A 19697-nucleotide genomic window follows, 5' to 3' on the forward strand; every position below is an offset into this window, starting at 1 on the left:
TTTTTTTTTTTTTTTTTTTTGGTGAGCAATGTGCACAGTGCACCCAAACACACCTTACTGAGAAGGGAGAGTTGAGTCTCACTGGGCCATTTATGGTCTAGCACAAGCCCCTTGTTTTTCATATGGCTTGCTGGAAATCTAGAAGCTGTGCCGTTTGCCTTCTCCTGGTTCTCTGTGAGCTATCATGGTAGAGTAGCAGACGAGGCCTTGAGAGTTGTTGAGCTTCACCCCCAGATGGTGAAGTGTCCCACCTTCATGAAGCTCTGAGGCCTCCTGTTTCTGCACAGGTGACCTGAATCAAGATTCTTTTCTCAGGTTTTAATGTGAAGTCCTATCTTTCTGTGTCAGCAGGGGGGATCCCTTCCCCCAACCCTTGGGTGAATCCTCCAAGGATCCCATTTTGCTGGTGATGGGGCCCAGTGTTGGTTCATCTCTCATTCTTGCATCCCGTGTCCGTTCCCGCCCCTGGCCTGCCCTTACCTGGTGTGTGAAGTACGTGTCCCTCCTCTAACTCCGGATTCTGCCCGAGGAGCTCATGAGGGGCCACGTGATGCCTGTGAAGATGGTTGTGGCAGAGCCTGAAGCAGTGTAACGAGTGCGAGCCCGACACTGGGTCCTCGTTACCCCTCTCTCGGAGACACTGCTGGGTTCACAGGACCACTCTCTAAGGCCTTGCCTTTGATCCTACAGAGACATTCGGTTCTCATTTCCTGCTTTTCTGTTAGGGCCTCAATGTCGTGACTGGGGATTGTTGAGGGTCTGATGTGTTGGGTTGACATTGGCACAACACAAACCCCAGGCAAAAGGAACGGAGCTGAACTCATTGCCTGTTTTCTTTTATTTTTAGTTGTAGATGGGCACAGTATCTTTATTTTATTTTGATGTGGTGCTGAGGCTCGAACCCAGGGCCCCGCACGTGCTAGGCGAGCACTCTACCGTTGAGCCACAACCCCAGCCTCATTGTCCATTTTCTAATAGCATATTCTTTTAGCTTTTAAAAACCATTGCCTTTTTTACAGATGGATATATGAAGAAAACAGAACTCAAGATGTTAAGATGACTTTTGTTCTTACATTTTATTTACTAATTTTCAAATATACTAAGGATTGTCTCAACTGGATGTGGAGAAATTATACACAGATTGCAGCTTTTTGGGGGTGGGCTCAAATAAATTCTACCTTTTTCTAATTAAAAAACATTACTATTTGAAAATGAAAAAAATTTAATAATGTCATTTGTTACTGTGATATTTCTTAATCCTATTTGATTTTGGTGGCAATTATTGCCCGTGGGAGCCAGTGTTTCCTACCACAATCATAGATTCTTCAGTGCTGGAACAAGCTTCAGGGTTCATCTTGTTTAATCATTTTCATTTAATCTGTGAGAAAACTAAGACAGAAGAGATTTGCTTTTCTGTTATTTCCTGGCAGCGTCAGGATCTGAATTGAGGTCTTCAGATGGTCAGTGTGGGCTTTTCCTTCTTGAAATGTGCCGAGCCAGCTTCCCACGGCTAAAATGAAACACCCAGGACCTTCAACTTGCAGCTAAAATGAAATACCCAGGACCATCAACTTACAAAGAGTCAGTTTTGATTTGGGAGGCTCCAGTCTGTATGGATTGGCCCCCTGCTTTGGGCCTTGGCAGCGCATCATGGAGGGAGAACCTGGTGCAGCAAAAGCACTTCCACCAGGAGCTGGGAAGGGTGTGTCCCCTGTGACCCAAAGGCCTCTCACAGGCCCCTCCTCCTCAGGATCCACAGCTCCGCCCACTAGAGCACCCCCTGGGGCTGAGCCTTTCATGTGCACCTTTGGGGTAACTTGGCATTACAACTGTAGCACACCTTGTCTTTGAAGCTGTTTTATTTTCAGAAAGAGCACCAGTGACTTTGCCCAGGCACACACGGCATGGAAGGAGAGCTCCTGAGCTGTGGGCCATGAACACTTTGTGCGTTTGCTTTTCCTGACAGTCTTCTCAATAGTGTAGGTTTTAATTACCACCGAATATAGAAAACAGGCTGGTTTGTGGTGCTCCTTGAAATCCCCGTCGTGACAATTCTGCATTAGTTGGTCTCTTCAGTGCCATCCTCGTCACTTCGGGGATGGTCAGAGAACCCAGTGCAGTTTCTGTGCCTCCCAAGAGTGTGCCTCAGGGTTCTTCCAGCTAACTGTGACATCCTGTTTATATGCCATGGGCTGAAACCACGTCTCTGTGGGTTCTGAGATGCATAGGAAGGTTCAAAAGACTTCGGAGGCAGGTACCACAGCTTATTTCTCTTCCTCTTTTTGTTTTGTGGGAAGTCTCTGGTTATCTAGTTTTAGAGTAGTTTTTATGAAAGTATTTCATTTTTAAACTTGTATTATGATGTGCAATAAAAATTTAAAGTCCCCCAATAATGTATAGTCTGGTGAATTATTTTAACTCAAACACCCGTGCAGCTACTATTCGGGTCAAGAAGTAAGACATTGCCATGACCCCTAACCCTTCTGAGGTCCCATGAAAGTCACAGCTCTGTCCCGACCTCCACAAGTGGCCACTCTTTGATATTTATTATAACTATTCTTTGTTTCATTTTGATTTTTTTCCCCTAAATGTTAGTTCTTAGGCAGTAAAGCTAAATGTTGTTGCTTAAAAAACCTGCCATATATATTGACTCTCTTAATCTGCAGGTTTTCTTCCATTTTTTTTTCCTTTATAATTTACCTTTTAAAGACCCGTGGGCTTTTCCGAACTTTGCCAATTGCATCTCCAAAGCTGGCAAGATCCTGGGATAGGAGATTGGATGGTCCCCAGGTGTGCTTTTGAGTCCTGCAGTGCGCTGACGTCATGTGGAGATGCTCTCCTGCTCCCCTGGATGCAGTGCTCATGTTCAGGGACCTGTGTGTGGGCGCTTCCACTCCTCTGTTGGGAGATGCACTTGGGCGCTCAGCGACTGGCTGATTCTGTAAGCTGCTTGCTGTGAGGAGGGGACTCCAGTAGTCCCCTGTCCATTTGTAATCATGGGTGTCAGCTTGCTCATCCCCTTTCACCTTTGATTTGTGGCTTTCTTTGTAAATGTCACATTTAAAAATCTTATATGAGTTGCCCTGTAATTTGGGCTGCTCACAGTCCCTTCCCCCTAGTTTTCCATCAGTGTCACAGAATGGCTCCTACTTCTGTGTACCTTTTTGTCTTTGTAATTTTGGGAAGACACAGGTACTTACTTGTGTTTATTTGCCTGCCACTCCTTTATAAGTTCAGACCATGTTATTTAGCTTCACCTTTTAGAAGGATTGAGAAGCCAGTCCCCTGCACCCTTGCGTGTGTTTTCAGTAAGGCTATGGTCACAGGGCCACTGTAGTTCCAGTTATAACTTGCTCCATCACAGTAATTCCTGTGGTAACTCTGAGTGTAATTCCCCTATTTCTTTGAAAACTCCATTACTTTTATTTCTAGCTTCAAATTAAGAATTTTAATGTCATTTATATGGCTGTTTATTTTTTATGTGTGTAGAAATGAAAAAAAGTGGCCCCTTACTAGTTATGGGATTAAAACAGTGTTCAGCAATAGTGTCCATTCTCTCTCTCTCTCCCTAGGTCTTGTGTGTGCACGTGTGTGTGATGTGCCTGTACGTGGCGCTCACTTCTGTTCACTAGTAGGAAATGCAGTTACTTAAAGGACACGTAATGATTGATGTCAGTAGAATTCAGAGAAAAATCTCCAGAGACAAGTGGCATTTTTAAATCAACCACAGATGTCAGCTAGTCCTAATAATTAAAAAAGCATCATCCCAAGAATGACATGCTTTGTTTGCTTGGATAATTAATAGGATTGTGTAGTTAAACCAGCTCTTTAATCTTATCCTTAGCATACATTTTGTTCTTCATGTGGTGCTTGTGGTGCTAGAGATCGAGCCCCCTGGACACTCTTCCACTGAGCAGCATCGCCGGTTTTTTTTTTTTTTTTTTTTTTTGACACAGGGTCTCATTAGATTGCCTAGGCTATTCTTGAACTTGGCACCATCCGGCCTCAGCCTCTTGAGTCCCTGGGATTCCAGAGGTGTGACATGGTGTCCTAGAGCATGTGTGATTTTTGATCCTAAATATCATGCCTTTCCCACAGGGATCACCAGTAACTGTTATTGACCAGGTAAAAACATCCCACTTGCTGCATGTGGATGTGGTGGGCTTCTTACTGTGGCCACTGCCCAGGGAGGTGGGAAATGGAACCCAGAAGAAGCCTTCTCCCTGGTGTTTGTCTTCCAGAGCTGCTGGGGCCGAGGCTGACGCCTTTTCTGAATGGTCGCTGAGCTCAGTTCCTTCTGTGGTGGAGACACGGGTCTTACTGAACCTGGTGGGCAGTGTGGCCTGCGTCATGCTGCCGAGTGGTGAGTGCAGCCGTCTTGGTTACTTCAGTTGGTGCTTTGAACTGGTGTCTGCGTTGGTCCTTCGCCTGGCGTTGCCAACAGACAAGCTGTGTGTCCATTCATGTGGACAAAGGGACATTTTCACACAGTGGTGGGCAGCGTTTCTTTAACTAAAATTGCTATGCTCTCTGGGACAGGGGTGCATGGTGACACTATTGCTGTTAAATGAACCCTTTTCCTTCTCTGAGGTTACAAAAATTTGCATTAAGTCACTTAGCTTGTGACAAATGACTTTCTGATCTGAGGACAGACTAGTCATAACCCGTAGTTGTATTACTCTTGGGACGACAAAATGGAAATAGTTTTCTTGTGTTGTTAGGGAAGGGAAAATGGAAGGGGCAGAAAGGAGAGGATTGGGGTGAGGTGGTATTTAAACATCAAGAAAATAAATTCTCAACAGTTCTACAGTAATTATAAACTATTTGTGAAAATGAAGGTGAAGGATTTGCTGTAAGATTCAAATGTAGATAAATGAGGTTGACCCTAACCAAATAAATTTTCTTTCATTGGATCCTCTCTATTTCAAATGATGAAAAAAATGGATTTCTCTTTAAGGGTGACCTTTTTAAAAAAATTTTTGATTTGTTGTAATTGTTATACATGACAGTAGATGCATTTATGCACTTGATATATCATACATAGATGGGATATAATCTCTCACTTTTCTGAGTGTACCTGTTGCAGAATCATATTGTTCATGCAGTCCTATGTACACATACAGTAATAATGTCTGTTTCATTCTACGATCTTTCCTTGAGAGACAGAACACAGCTGTTAATCACAACTTGAGGTAATAATTCTAGTTTTATTTTCTGGTCATCAGCTTTTCTTTCATTTGTTAAATTGCAAATATTCCTGGAAAATGTACTCTTGAGTCCTGTAAGGTGAACTGTCTAGGCCTTGCCCTTAAGGAGCTTATGGTCAGGTAGGGGAGAGAAGCCTACAGAAAGGGCCAGTGAGCCAGGGGTGGTGACGCATGCCTGTAATCCCAGTGGCTCCAGAGGCTGAGGCAGGAGGACTGCGGGTTCAAAGCCAGCCTCAGCAGTGTCGAGGTGCTAAGCAACTCAGTGAGAGGTTGTCTCTAAAGTACAAAATAGGGCTGCGGATGCGGCTCAGTGGCTGAGTGCCCCTGAGTTTAATCCCCTGTATCATGCCATCTCCCCCAAAAGGATGAGTGTTCTGAATCAGTGCAGAACCTTTCAAATGATTTCCCCATAACAAACGCGCTTTCTGAATTAGCTAGTTAACCAAGAACATGTTAAAAATGAGTTTTAAAAAGTGTCCTAAAATATATGTAGCCCTCAGTGACACCACAGTGACTCCTGCAGCAGTGGTGGCTTGCTGAAGGGGGGTTGGTCTCTTTGCTCCTGTCCAGTAGGTGAGGGGTTTCATGGTTAGATGAAGGAGCCAAGGAGACCATACCTGCAGATGCTGGCCTTTCCAAGGAGAGGTGACTTCTGGGAGAGGCTTGCCTTGCGACTTTGTAAAGCACTTTAAATAACAAAGGGCTTTTCACTTACACTTTCTCCTGAGGGATCAGCTTTTACATTAGTACCTCTTTGGAAAAGTGACTTTGAAGAAGGATGTGAAAAACTGAAAGTTTTGCTCATAAATTTCTATGGGTTTTAAACACATTTTAAGTTCTAAATTTGGCTGAGTCTTCCACCAGAACCTGGACCGGGGTTTAATAGTCCTCCAACTCATGCAGTATTCAGGCAGGGGGAGCCAGAACAAAGCCCAAGTGTACATTTTCCTTCTAGAAAACATTAGAATTATCTTACAAGCTTTATCCTTTTAATTCAAAGAGCCAGAACTATAAATTTTCCCCCTAAAATAAGGTAGACTGATGCCTTCATTTAACTGTAGTCATTCTTTTTTTTAAATTGGATCAATTTGCCCAGCAATTCTAGGAACTTGTGTAGAGGTTTATACACGTACGGTTATTCCAAAGTTTGTTTTTTTTGTTGTTGTTGTTAAAGTAACAGGAGTCTTTTTATCTTCATCAACAGACAGCTAGTTACATATAAATTGTCATTCATTCCATGCATTGCCATGCAGAGGTAAAAAGAAAAGTACCTGTACAATGCGCTGGTCTGGGAGGATCTTGAATATGTATTATTTTAAGATATAAACTGAGAATAGCTGAACGTATACGGGCTCATATTTGTTTTGAAAATAAGCATTAACACACAGACCCAGCTCTCCTTTTCATAGTGAGAACAGTGTTCCTATAACCTGCTCCGAGTTTGCCCGTCCATTTGCAGAAAAATAAATGTATTAGTCGTCTACTGCTCTGATTCTGTTCAACAGTCAGTCAATCTTATTGTCAGATCAGAACAAGAACATGGTCCTAGCCCGGAAGCTTGAAGGAGTCGCTGCTTTGGTGACGTTAGTCATTCTTGGCGATCGTGGTAATTACTGTAGAATGAGATGTGCGAGTTGGATGATGAATTCAGTAAACGTGGCAGTTAGACCCAGGGACAGGGACCTGGGCTTGCTGAGGGCTTGCTGAGGGCTTGCACTGTGGAAAAGTAACTAAATTGGGGTGAATCAGGGTCATGGGAAAGTTTTATTTTTTAAAAACCAGGTTAGCCTTGGTCTTGAAATTATTCATTTGTATATCTGGATTCTTATCCTTTAATTTTTTTTGGGTGGGGGGGTCTCCTCAACTTCATGTGTTCCTCCAAGCACAAATTCCCTTGGCAGCTGGTGGGCCTCTAAGCATATATCGCATATACTGTAACCAACAAATAAATATTGGGTGATGAATTTGCAAATGCAGTTGTTGATTTGCATTGTTTACTCCGGAAATTTCCATGGATTCATTGCATAGCAATCAGGAATGGTGACATAGATTAGAGAGGTTAGAAGTTGGCACGTTGAGGAGAAGGACATACACTTGGCTTACTGAGATGAGCTCTTATGGGGCCGTAGAGCCCCGTGGCTTGGGCAACCCTTGGCTGAGGGCATCACTACGTCGAAGCAGAGGGCCAAAATGGCGGACTCCAGGCTGACCTTGTCTTCACTGAGGCCTCTGGCCGCCTAGTTAATCTTTGTGATTCTCAGCTTCGTTTTCATTAAATGAAATGACAAGACTAGAAAGGGTTCGGGTGCCTCTTACGGAGGGATTTCATATGTACAGGAATTATCTGAGGTGACCGCCCACAGGCCCCTTGGGCTCACTGTGCTGTCCCTGAGGGGAATGGAAGCTCAGCGGGGTTGCAGACATTTCCTGTAGAATACTGACATTTTTTTTTTCCTTTTTGACTAATGATGAATTGGGATGCAGCTGAGTGCAGGGGATGAAGGTATTTGATAAATCAGTGGAAGCTCTTTGGAGGTGGAGTTTAATAAAAGAACGGTTTCCACTGGTTCACCAGGAAGTTTTGGGTAAGGAGGACTCTGCCTCTGAGGAAGGGAAGTAGAAGCCTCATTATTTCTAAAGGATATTGTGCAAAATGTGGACCGGGTCGAATCTATTCAGTTGGCCAAGCTTCTTGCCAAGAGCAGCTCTGGGAAAACTGGGTGTTGGAGGTTCAAGTCTGTGTTGCTCACTAGCAAGGTGGACGGGGAGGCGTGTGACTCCTTGGCCTTCATAGACTGGTCTTGGTCTTAGGATGATGCCCATGGAGGGGCTGTGGGATGGATCTCTTCACAGCTGCCAGGACGTGTTTCTCTTGTTTAAGAATGATGTTGAGGTGTCGTCTTTATTTTCTTAACCTTATGGTGGAAATAGTTATTCACAATTTAGAGTATTTCCTGTCACAGTTGATCCTATGTGTCCACCTTTTTGATACCTTCTGTATAACAGTAAGACAGTGTGCGTCCTGTGCTATAATTAGCTCCTTTCTCATAAGCATGTACTGTCCAGCTTTCCCTGTTACCACTTGATCTCCACGATTCTCTTAAATAACAGTGAATGTTGACCAAGCACTCCCCAAGTGCCGTCCCCTTCTAAATGCTTTTCATATATTAGCACATCAACCTCTAAATGTATGAACTTTTATTGTAGATGAAGAAACAGAGGCTCAGAGCGGTTAAGTAATTCTCCTGTGGTTACAAAGTAAATAGCAGAGCCGCTGTTGGAAACTTGGTGGTCTGGCTCCAGTCTGCAGTCTTACCTGCTCAGTTACCCTGTTGCTCTTCTCAAGGACCATGGTGTTCCTTGCTCTTTTTTCTTTTTTTTTTCCTAGGGATCGAATCTAGTGGCACTTGACCCCAGTACTTTTTATTTTTTTTGTTTTGAGATAGGGTCTTGCCAAGTTGCGGAGGGACTCACCAAATTGCTGAGGTTAGCTTTGAACTAGTAATCCTCATGCCTCAGCCTTCTCAGTGCCTGGGATGACAGGTGTGCACCATTACACCCCGCAAGAACCTTCCGTTAACCTTTGTGAGACAATGAGCTGTAAACCTCGAGGGGTGGGGTGCTGAATTCTGGCTTCTGTCTTGGCAGGACCCCTCTGCTGCTGCATGGGGACTGCCCTCTAAGGGCACAAAGGTGGCAGCTGGCAGGGTGGGGACATGAGTGCCTCAGCCAGGGAACTGGGGGAAGTGGTTGGAACCTGCCCTTGTTTCCAAGGTACCATCAGTGGGATTTCTTGGTGGGCCAAGTGGGAGGGAGCAGATATGTTGGGAATAATTCCGAGAGTTGGGAAGAACTGGAAGGATGACCTGCTGTTTGCTGGTTTGTCTTTAGTTTGCACAAACGTGTTATTGCTGAACGTCTGAATCGGAGAAACCCACGGCCATCAGCTTTTCAGAAACGGTTGTTGAGCTACATTTCGAAGGTGGACAGTCTGCACACTTCATTATGAAGGATTTGGGGTTTCAGTTTTGGAGAAATGGAAACGCATGCCACAGAGGCAAGCTGACTTTCCAGGTGACGCAACTAGGTGTCACCAGTATTTTTCCAGGGTGTGATGCTGCAGGTTCCGAAACTTGACACTGTAGGGTTACCTAGAGCTAAATGAGCCCAGGCACCAAGTCACCAGCCTCACCACTCACTAAGTTGTGGGTGCCCGTCTGACCGTTGTTAGCCTCCCAGAATTACGTGGATTTCCCCCTGATTTTGGACTGCCAGGGTATCTGGGGAAGGTCACGTTTCTGATGTCCAGGGAAGGTGACCTCCAGTAGCCATCCTGGCAGGCTTCAGAGATGAGCACCGTCCCAGAAGCCCAAGGAATCATTACTGTTATCTGCAGTGGGTTCCCTATGGAGCCCCGAGGCTGCCTGACCCCTGGGGGCTCCTCATCCACTTCATGTCTGTCACCCTTGACCAGCCTGCAGGCACCGCAGTCCATATTTTCTGATTTCTCAGCCACATGTTGCCACTTCTTCCCAGCTCTCCTGTCTCAGGTCCAGTCATTTCCTCTCCTCTGTCACTTTCCCCTGTTACTGTAACTGCTTTTAAAAACCTTTCTGTGTGTCATGTTGAAGTGCCTTCCTAAAGTGAACTAACTAAACCCCTTCACAGAAAAGCCACAAAATCCTTTCTTCAAACAAAGTATTTCACAGCCCCTTGCTACACCAAGTGGGCAACAGCAGTGACCGATTGTGCTTCTGTGGAACAGGACTCTGGTCTCAGCCCCTCACCGCTGTCCCTGACCTGACCTTAACTGGGAGTCTTCACTTCAGGGAAGCCTCTGTCCATAACCATGCTACCCTGAGGTCTGGACAGTGGTGTATGCGGACTGTCGCCAGGGCTACTTTTAGTCTTCCTTGCTACCTTTGGGTATTCTTTCTTTCTTTCCTAAGTTTTTTCCCAATTGTGAACATTATTTATTTAATTTATACATGACAGCGAAATGCATTACAATTACAATTCATATTACACACATAGAGCAGTTTTTCATATCTCTGGTTGTATACAAACTCTATTCACACCAGTTCATGTCTTCATACATGAACTTTGGATAATGTCCATCACATTCCACCATCATTTTTTTTTTAAATATTTATTTTTTAGTTGTAGTCGGACACAATACCTTTATTTATTTACTTATATGTGGTGCTGAGGATTGAACCCAGGGCCTCGCACATGCTAGGCGCGTGCTCTTCCACTGAGCACAACCCCAGCCCCTCCACCATCATTTCTAACCCTTGCCCCTCCCTTCTCCTCCCACCCCTCTGCCCTGTCTAGAGTATGTCTATTCCTCCCATGCTCCCCCTCCTACCCTACTACGAATCATTCTCCTTATATCAGAGAAAATGGTCTATACCCAGAGGACTTAAAAATATAAAGCAGCATACTACAGGGACACAGGCACATCAATGTTTACAGCAGCATAATTCACAATAGCTAGACTGTGGAACCAACCTAGATGCCCTTCAATAAATGAATGGATTAAAAAAATGTGGCATATATACACAACGGAATCTTACTCAGCAATAAAAGAGAATAGAATCATGGCATTTGCAGGTAAATGGATGGTGTTAAGAGAAGATGATGCTAAATGAAGCTAGCCAGTCCCAAATAATCAAATGCCTTTGGGTCTTTCTTGTCCTTCAAGTGAGGGAAACAGCTTCCAAGCCCATTTCTTCTTCCTTCCTCTAAACTGAACTTGATTTTATTGACTCTTTATCTTCATTTTTTTTTCTTGTATCTGGCATGAAGTCCACAAATGAGTGGTAGAATGAAAATAGAAATGCTGAATTACTTTTTAATAAGCAATAGTTCCTACAGGTGTTGGCAGTAAGCATAATAAAGGAACCTGGTTGAACTGGGAATCAAGGGGGAACTTCGTCCTCTGTGTGCATGCCCACATGAGCACTGGGGATTGACCCCAGCGCCATGTGCATGCTGAGCTCACACTGTACTACCAAGCCACACCCATGTCCCCCAGGGGAACTTCTTCACTGGTTCGTGTGGCCACTTCATCAAGGTGTGGCAGTTTGTTCTGTTCGGCACAGCAGCCATTTCTTTAAAAGTGAATCTAAGAGGACTGTCTTGATCATCTGTGGGGGGCACCATTTAGCTGCCCTTGTCACAGACATGGAGAAATGACTACCTTTGGGGCTCTTCTTTGGACACAGACTAATCCCCTTACTATTACAGTATCTTCTCACAGAACACAAAATATAGAATTATGTTTTTGTTTTGTCAGGTGTAGCATTCAGTCTTGTGATCCTGAGATTCGGTCCTGTGATCTTGGGTTTGAACAGAACCCCAGTTCTTGGGTTTGAACATGCACCCCAGTTACATGTATAAATGTAGGTAAATGGAGTTTTTCAGATGGAGAAACTCACCAAATCCTGTTGTGATTTTATTTCAACTGTGGGCAGTTCATAGCCTAACTCTCCAGCTTCTAGAGCAGAATGCAGTGGCAGGCAGTTGCATGAATGTCAGTCCCCCCTCTGCCCCCAACTGGTTCCAGAATTCAGAGAGGACTCCATGCCCAGTCCTTACCTGCTACTTGTAGCCCATGCATTGACCACTCTGTTAGAGTGTTGTTTTGTGAGCAAGAGCTGCCAAAGGTTCCACTGCGTTTCTTTCTACCTGGAAGTCAAGGCATGTGTCACAGCTCTGTTGATTTCTGTGCTGCTCTGATGAAATGATGTGTCTCCACTGTTGGTCACACAGTGAAAACCCAAGTGGGACCTGTGTTTAGAAAGGTGCTTTTCAAGGAACTAGGAGGTCCTGGGTGTTCTTCCCTGCTCTAGTGCTGACCACCTCCATCTCTCTGCATCTTCATTTCCTGACCTGTAGAATAAGGGGATGGTATTCGGGCAGCATTAGGTAGTTTTGCCATGAGTTTTAAGATTCACTGCAAATTATTTGTTACATGTGATGCTTGGAAGAGGAAAAGCTTCTTTATTTCTTCTGTTATTCGAATTAGTGCTCATAACAAGGGTATGCCATATTTTTATTTGGAAATGTTTCGAGAGACTATGATTAACTGTACGTTCAGTTTTCATTTTAATTAGCGTTGGGGCCTTATAAAGGGAGATATGGTAATTTGTATTGTTTTAAGCTTTCTTAAGGTATTGTTCTTATCAACATTCATATTTTGAAGGATAAAAGCTTTCAAAAATGTTTGTGCTGGGTACCTATCTAAATAAAAAAAAAAATCAGGCTTTTATTAACCCAAACAAAGCTCCTAAAGAAAAAGAATAGGATGTATGAAGAGAATGTTTAAAGGAAGACTCTTCTGAGAATTTGCATTTAAACTTCTGCCGCCCTGCTTGGTCCCATATACAGTGTGGCGTTACTGCTCCATGACTGGGCTGTGATTTTTGGCTTCATTATAGTTCTGGTCTGCCCTTCCATTTTCAAGCCAAATTCAACAAAAGCCTGAAATAATGTTTTAATAAACTGTGAAGTCGGGCATCTCTGTTCCGAAGCTCCCTTCCTGTGGAATTTCTGGTGGTGTCCTTCCCACCTCCCAGTCAGCCCTGACCGACTGTCCCACCAGGCTCCCAGGGGCCTGCTTTCTGCCTCGTGTCTTTGTCCCTGTGGCAGCACCTCCCTGGTTGGCCTTCGCCTCTGATAGACGCCCTCCCAGGTGTCTCCACCAGGCTGTTTCCTGTCTTCTTGCCGCACAAGTCTCGTCCCCTCCCTGTTGGTCACAGGTGTGGCCCTCTGTCACTGAAAGTTCCTTCCCTGATGCTGTGTGCTGTTCCTTGTCCTTTCTCTCTCATCCACTCTGTGCCACAATTCACCGGGCACCGGACCTCTTCTGCCCTGTGTCCTCAGACACTGAATACTTAGGGATGGACCACTTCACTTTCTAGGAAGCAGGCTCTGTGTGTGGGTTTGTGGGTGGTCAGCGTCTCCTTGGCTATTTGGTGGTGACTCTGGGTGGCATGGCTGAAGTTCCTGGGAAAAGCACCTCCTCCTCATAGAGATTGTTAATGAAAATGGAAGGAATGTTCCATTTGTGGTGCATTTCACATTTACTGTAAGGAAAGTGTGTGTATGCAGTGATGTGCTTCATTCTGATAAAAAGGTAGCAGAACAGGCAGTGATTCTCTTGGATGCTTTATGCAATCTACCAAAGTTGGATATTTAAAAACATCTATTAACAAGATTTCTCAGAATTCTAAATGGGAAAATTATATCAAAGTACTCTAAGAAGCTACTGAAATGAAACTATCACAGGTGCTCTTAAAGTAGGACTTTGCTCTCTCTTTATTGAATTTTTCTCTTTGTACTTCCCAGATTTTGGTGGTTCTCTTATCACAAAGAGCTACTCCGCTAGTCCCAGTTTTGGTTGACTTGCAGTTCTGAAGGTGTGCTCCTGAAGAGGTTCACACAGTGTGCGAGGTGTGTGATTGGCCATTTCACAATAAAGTCTCACGTCCAGAAACTGGGCTTAGACACCCCCAGCTTTCTCCTGGGTTTCAGGAACCTAGAGCGTGCTGGGGCACTAGGAGACGCAGATTGGTGCAGAAAACACAGAGATTAAGGTAAACAAGAGCACCAGAACACCCCAAAGCTCACATTCTCACAGAAGAACTGAAGATCTGAAAGTTTAATTTGAAAGTGTGTAAAGGATATGAATAGTTTCTAGGAAAAGATAAAAGCTCTGCTGGGTTCCCTGCCCCAGAGCAGTGTTTGCTGGGTGCAGTGTGTATCAAGGAGCTATGTCCACTCCAGCTCCCTGTGCAGTGAAGGAATATTCAACAGCCAGACATGTACCCCTGCGAGCGACATCGTACTTAGAGTTTGTGCTAGGGAAATGTGTGACTGATCGTGGATTTCACATCCAGGTTTGTGTATCACAGAAATCCGTTCTGAAATAGTCAAGTGTGCGCGTGTATCAGTGTTGAGTGTGGATACGTGTGTATGCATATGTGTTTGTGTGTCTGTATCCCACAGGAATCTGGTTATGGTGGATGCTGGTGTGGACGTGGGTGGCAGGCTGGCAGGAAGCATAAGCAGTCAATAACTGTAGGTTTTCTAGGGAGCAGAAATGGGAGGAGGGTGTCGGAAAGAAGTGGGAATTTCCAGGAGAGGGGATGTTACACCTTCTAGTTATTCTGCTCTCCTGTTTGAATCTTTTGAGATGTAATTTACTTTGATATTAATCTAAGAACTAGGAAAGATGATGTATGGTTTTAGGCCCATTTTTATTAATATTTAAAATAGGTACCTAGTTAGAAGGGTCATCATGTGTACCTGGAAAATGTGGTTTTCAAGGATGGTTCAAATCCGTGTGAATTCTGTGTCATCGTTGTTTGGTAATGAGACGATAATGGTGCAGGCCACTGCCAGGTGGGTCTGCTCTTGTTCCGTAGTGGTGTGGTAGACAGTGCAGAAGTCTGCTATGTTTTCCTCAGCAGTTGTAAGACAATCCTGGGTTCAGAACAGCCTGTTATTCTTGGGGACCTACCTGTACTAAGAGCGGTTTCAAGGATGTATTTGTGAGCAAAAGCATTCACACTGTTCTTTCCTTATCTTTTAGAAAAGCTCAAGAGGAGAACAAGAAAGTCGTGCTTGCTGGGTGTGTGCCCCAGGCGCAGCCTCGCCAGGACTACCTCAAGGGGCTGAGCATCATCGGGGTGAGCTGGCGCTTTGTGGCAGAAGCCACTCTTCTGCTATGAGCAGATCAGAGCCACATTCCATTTCCTGTTATCCTAGACATGTTTCCTTTATTGCCTTTGAAACTTGGTCACGTCTAACTTTTTCATTTTACCACAGGAACTTTCTGGGTTTTCTCATTAAGAAAGAGTAGCACAGTATAAAACATGGCCATGGGTTTGTGTCCCTGAGTGACCTGGTCTCTGTCCCTTGCCATCTTTCTCCATATCCTTTCATTTCCCATCTTCTGAACTTACCTGTCACCTCTAGTGCTAGGTGCCTTTCTGGAATGCCCCACCCCACGTCTCGGCTCCAGCACGACATGTCCTGCCCTCTGCGTGCCACCCTGCCCCTGGGCCCCCCTGCTGTGTGTGCAGTTACCTGTCATTTGCCCTCACAGCATGCAGTTAAGAATTTTATGTTTAGAGTCGTGCTTTTAGGTTTACATGTGATCTTTTTAAGTCCAAATCTCTATGGGAATTAATTAGTATCCTCACGAGGACCACTTTTCAGTCCTCCTCGTTTTCCTCCCCTCTTTCCCAGCCCTCCCCACAGTGCTGGCACAGTGGGCGCGCATGCTGTGCTCCCTGGCTGCCACCTCAGCCTTGCACTGTCCTGCTGCCAGCTTGCTGTCCCTGACAGCAGTGGCTCTGTAGAGCCTGCAGCCTGCCCTGTTTTCTCCCTTCTCCTTCGGAGCCTTCTCTGTTCACAGAAAGCCATGTGTAGTGGGCAGTCGGTCAGTGTTGGTTTACAATGGTGGCACTTCCTTCCAAACATTCTAGTAGGCAGTGCTCTGTAAGCTGACCAACGATCCTCTTTAGCACAGGCTTTATTAACGTTTTGAAATATATTAAAATACCGTATGTACCTAGAAAGCGTTCACCTGGGCAGCTGGCATTGAGGTTGCTAATGGGGATTCCTCTTCTGACACCCTCCTGACAGGGCTCGTGTTGGGTGCTCAGTGTAATGGGCTTGTTTTCTGCTGTGAAGCCCTTGCCCCCCTAGCAAATTTAATAATCTTTGAACAAACCTTCTCCCTTTAAACAAACAGCCTGAATGTTTGGTGACTCTAGTTTGTTTTCACCATTTGTCTATTTACATTGTGATTTCTCCTGGTTTAAAGAATGAAATGAAAATGGGCCTCCTTAGTTGTCTCTTCATGTTGCACTAACTCTGCAAATAGAATCCTGCTGTGGTGGGGAAATGGGAAATAGAGCTCTTTCTTAGGATGGAATATGTACATGCTTGCAGTTCATCTTGGGTTTTATCCCAAGGAATTACATGGCTGGAAAAGCAGACTTTCTGGGGAATAGAAAAAGCCTCTTCTCTGTGTACCTTAAGGTGGTGTTTCTGAACTCTGTTGTGTGCAAGGAAGAGCTTCCTGTGTTTTTGGGTGCAGGGGACATTCTAACACGGTGTGGGGGTGCTGGGAGTGTAGCTCAGTGGTGGAGCTCTTGCTCGAGGTCCTGGATTTGCGCCCCAGCACCGAAAGAGAAGGAAGAAAGTAGAATCCCTAGCATAAGGGAGGGTGCCTGGTGCTGTTTGTGGGAGGCAGTTTGCAGTGCTGAGACACAGCTGTCTCCCTGACATTGCTTGTCTTGTTCAATAGCACCCCTTTTTTCTGTCTCATATTCCCATTTCATTGCCATTAGCATTCCTTGGATTTATTTTATTTGGCTCCTTTATGATGGGAGAAATAACTGAAGAACACATGTTTTGAAAAGTGAGTGTAAAGAAATTCATGTTTCTATACACAATTATTATGACTGTTTATCCCTGTGAACATTTTAACCTTTGCATCATTTGCTTAATTGCAACCTCAAATTGTTGTGTATATTCTGTTTTTTTTACATGAGCTTTTTAACTATTGGAGTCCTGCATTGATGGTCTATTGAAGGGCTTGCCATCACTTGTTTCTTTATTGTTCGATATAAACATTTCCTGATATTTAGGAAATACACAAAATACATTAATTCCCACAGTGTGCTTTTTATTTTAACTTAGCATATTGTAAAATGTTTCCACAATTACATATCATTAACATTTCATGTAGTAATTTGATTTCATACTCACCAGCATGAAGTATTATCAAAGTGTTTGTCTGTCAGTACCCTTTCATAGAACTTTTTTATTGTGAAAACTGTATGACATCTTATTTGTCATCACTGACATTTTATATATGAAGATTGGATACACAGGACTGAATTTAAAAAATTAGGTTAGGAAACCAAAACTATCTTTAATTGGATGCCTGTAGAGGACTGTTTCTGATTAGAATTCTTAGAAATGCTGCAAAATTAGAAACTTTCTGAATTATAGTAAGTCACAATAAAATGAAGAAACGAATCACATTATTTTGTGCTAAGGAAGAGTAGTTCTTTTTAAAAATATATATATATTTTTAGTAGTAGATGGACACAATGCCTTTATTTTATTTATTGTTTATATGGTGCTGAGGATCGAACCCAGCTCTTCAGATGTGCCAGGCAAGTGCTCTATCACTGAGGTACAAACCCGGCCTGGAAAAGTAGTTCTTAAGTATTAAAAAGTTTACTTTCAGTGGCATGAGAAGCTTTCTTTAGCAGGATGCTTGGGGTTGTATTGCACAGTTGATTTGCAGGCCGAGTAAAGAATGAGACTTCTTCATACAGCTCTTGTGATGGAAGGTATTAACAGGTGGTAGGAGAAACAGCTTTAATTGGATTCTGCACTTCCACAAACTTCCACTGAGACTTTCCTGTGTCAGTGCAATCCCAACACGGCATCTGTTCCCCAGGTGACCAGATGGTCTTACTGCATGCAGACCTGGTGGTTGGAACATTCTAGGTGCTGGCTGTGCAGCTAACATGAAACAACCAAAGGTCCCTGTCCTCAAAGAGCTTGCATTCTGGTTCTGAGACAAAATGGCTGGTTTGAGTCCAGAACTTCTCCAGCCTCCAAGAGACTTTAGTGGGATGATCCCTAGAACACATGGAATTGCCTGGAAATGTTGGCTGGTCAGGAGCAGTTAGTTCTTCCTAGAGTGGGGCTAATTCTCAGGTATGCAGTATCCACGTTAATAGAGATGGCGTTTGTTAATGACAGAACTTCCAGACGCGCCAGCTGTGTGCCCTGCAGGCAGAGGGCCTTGTCGGGAGAGTGCGGAAGTGTGCAGAGCACAGGTGTCTGCTTGTCTCGGGGACCGTTCTGGGTTGACTTGCGGTGGTTTCGACATCCTTTCAGGCTGGCTGCTGGAATCCTGAAGGTGCAGACTGTGCAGTAACTGCTTCAGTGTGGACACTTGGATTCTGCAAATCACGTGTGTGAGGCAGTCAGCGTTTGAAACAGGCTGAAATGCAACCTGTCTCTGCCACGTGCCATGCTGCCAAGGGTGAGCAGATCCAGGTCAGCCTGGCACGTTAACAACGGTGTGGGTGCCAGGGCAGAGTTTGGGAAACTATTTCTGTTCACCTCTGCATCGTCTTCTAATAGTTTTTCTGTCATATTCCAGATTTTGACCCTCTAGTTACTGGGGAAAAAGAGGGGGGTGGGTGTCAGCACCATATCTGAAGGACACGTAAACTCGGAGCCCATTTAAAAATGTCACTCACATTGTGGCTAAGAGAATGGATTCGGGGGCTGGACTGCACAGGGGTGTCACCCTGCTGTACCACTTCCTAGCCGAGTGACCTCACACAAGGTACTTAACCGTCGCTCTGCTTGGTGCCTGGGACGTAGTGTTGTGTATTGCTGCTGCTGCTCAGTGACTGCCATGGACTTCCTCAAATATAACAAATTTGAAAATTCTGTTCTCTTCTGATATCATTTAAGGTAGGGACTTTCCTAACAGCTTAGAGCAAAATTTTTAGAAATAAAACATTTTCTCTAGAGAAGTGAATATCAAACTTTGACCTGCCTGATGCTGTTACAGGTTCAAATCCCCGTTATGGTAAAAGTGAAAAAGTTGAATATATAATTGATGGGGAAGACTTTTTTACATGTATAATTCTTACCAAAGATGGGACGTTATTTCTTCCCCTTTTACCAGACACATTCATAATGTGCGACATGTGGATCTGGTACACGTAAATGGAGAAGAGTCAGGGTAGCCAAGCAGATTGCCTGTCCCTCCTCTGCCGTGATTGTTATGGAGTGTGCATGTAGGGGAGCACCTCTCCTCCCTCTTAGCAAATTCATTGTAATATGATGTCACTAACCACAGTTCTTGGGAGGCCCACCGGGTCTCTGGTCTTAATCATTGTGTGTGACTGAGTTTTCACTCTTGGACCTACTTCTCCAAATTTCCTTCCCACCTCTGGTAACCCTGGGGCTGTGCCCTGTTGCCGTGTGTTTGGCCGTTTTTCATGTTTAGCTTCTACCTATGGCTGAGATCATGCAGCACTTGCTTTTCTGGGTCTGGCTTATTGTCCTCCGCAGAGGGTCCTGTAGGTTCATCCATGCCTTGGCCATTGGTGGTGTTCCTTTTTATAGACCGAATAGTACTCCATCATTTATGTTTACTACAATTTCTTTTTCCATTCATCTGCCAAAGGGCACCTATTTTTTTTTTTTTTTTCTCAGAATGGCTATCATGAGTGATGATGGAGTGATCAGAGACCCGGGCGTCTCTCCCAGGTGCTGATTTCCCTTCCTTGACTGTGTATCCATAGGCAGGCTTGCAGGGTCCTGTGGCGCATCCCTCCTTAGTCTTACAGAGGAGCCTCTCCAGCTCTCCCACGGGGCTGCCGCAGCCTGCACTGCCCTTGGTGGTGCGCGGCTCCCTTCCCTCCCACCCAC

The 19697-nt window shown here is 44.5% G+C and overlaps 1 protein-coding gene across 8 annotated transcripts in view; it reads left to right on the plus strand.

Annotated features, from left to right (window-relative positions):
- Cdkal1 (CDK5 regulatory subunit associated protein 1 like 1) overlaps nt 1-19697 on the plus strand; it is a 551843-nt gene that overhangs the window by 142127 nt on the left and 390019 nt on the right. For all 8 annotated transcript variants that reach the window (XM_048799852.1, XM_015494064.2, XM_015494065.2 and 5 more), the window contains one exon: nt 14806-14902. In XM_048799852.1, coding sequence (XP_048655809.1) covers nt 14806-14902 — 97 coding nt within the window. The remainder of the gene's footprint in view (nt 1-14805; nt 14903-19697) is intronic.

The sequence above is a fragment of the Marmota marmota genome, unplaced genomic scaffold (genome assembly GCF_001458135.2).
Source record: "Marmota marmota marmota unplaced genomic scaffold, marMar, whole genome shotgun sequence".
NCBI lineage: Eukaryota > Metazoa > Chordata > Mammalia > Rodentia > Sciuridae > Marmota > Marmota marmota.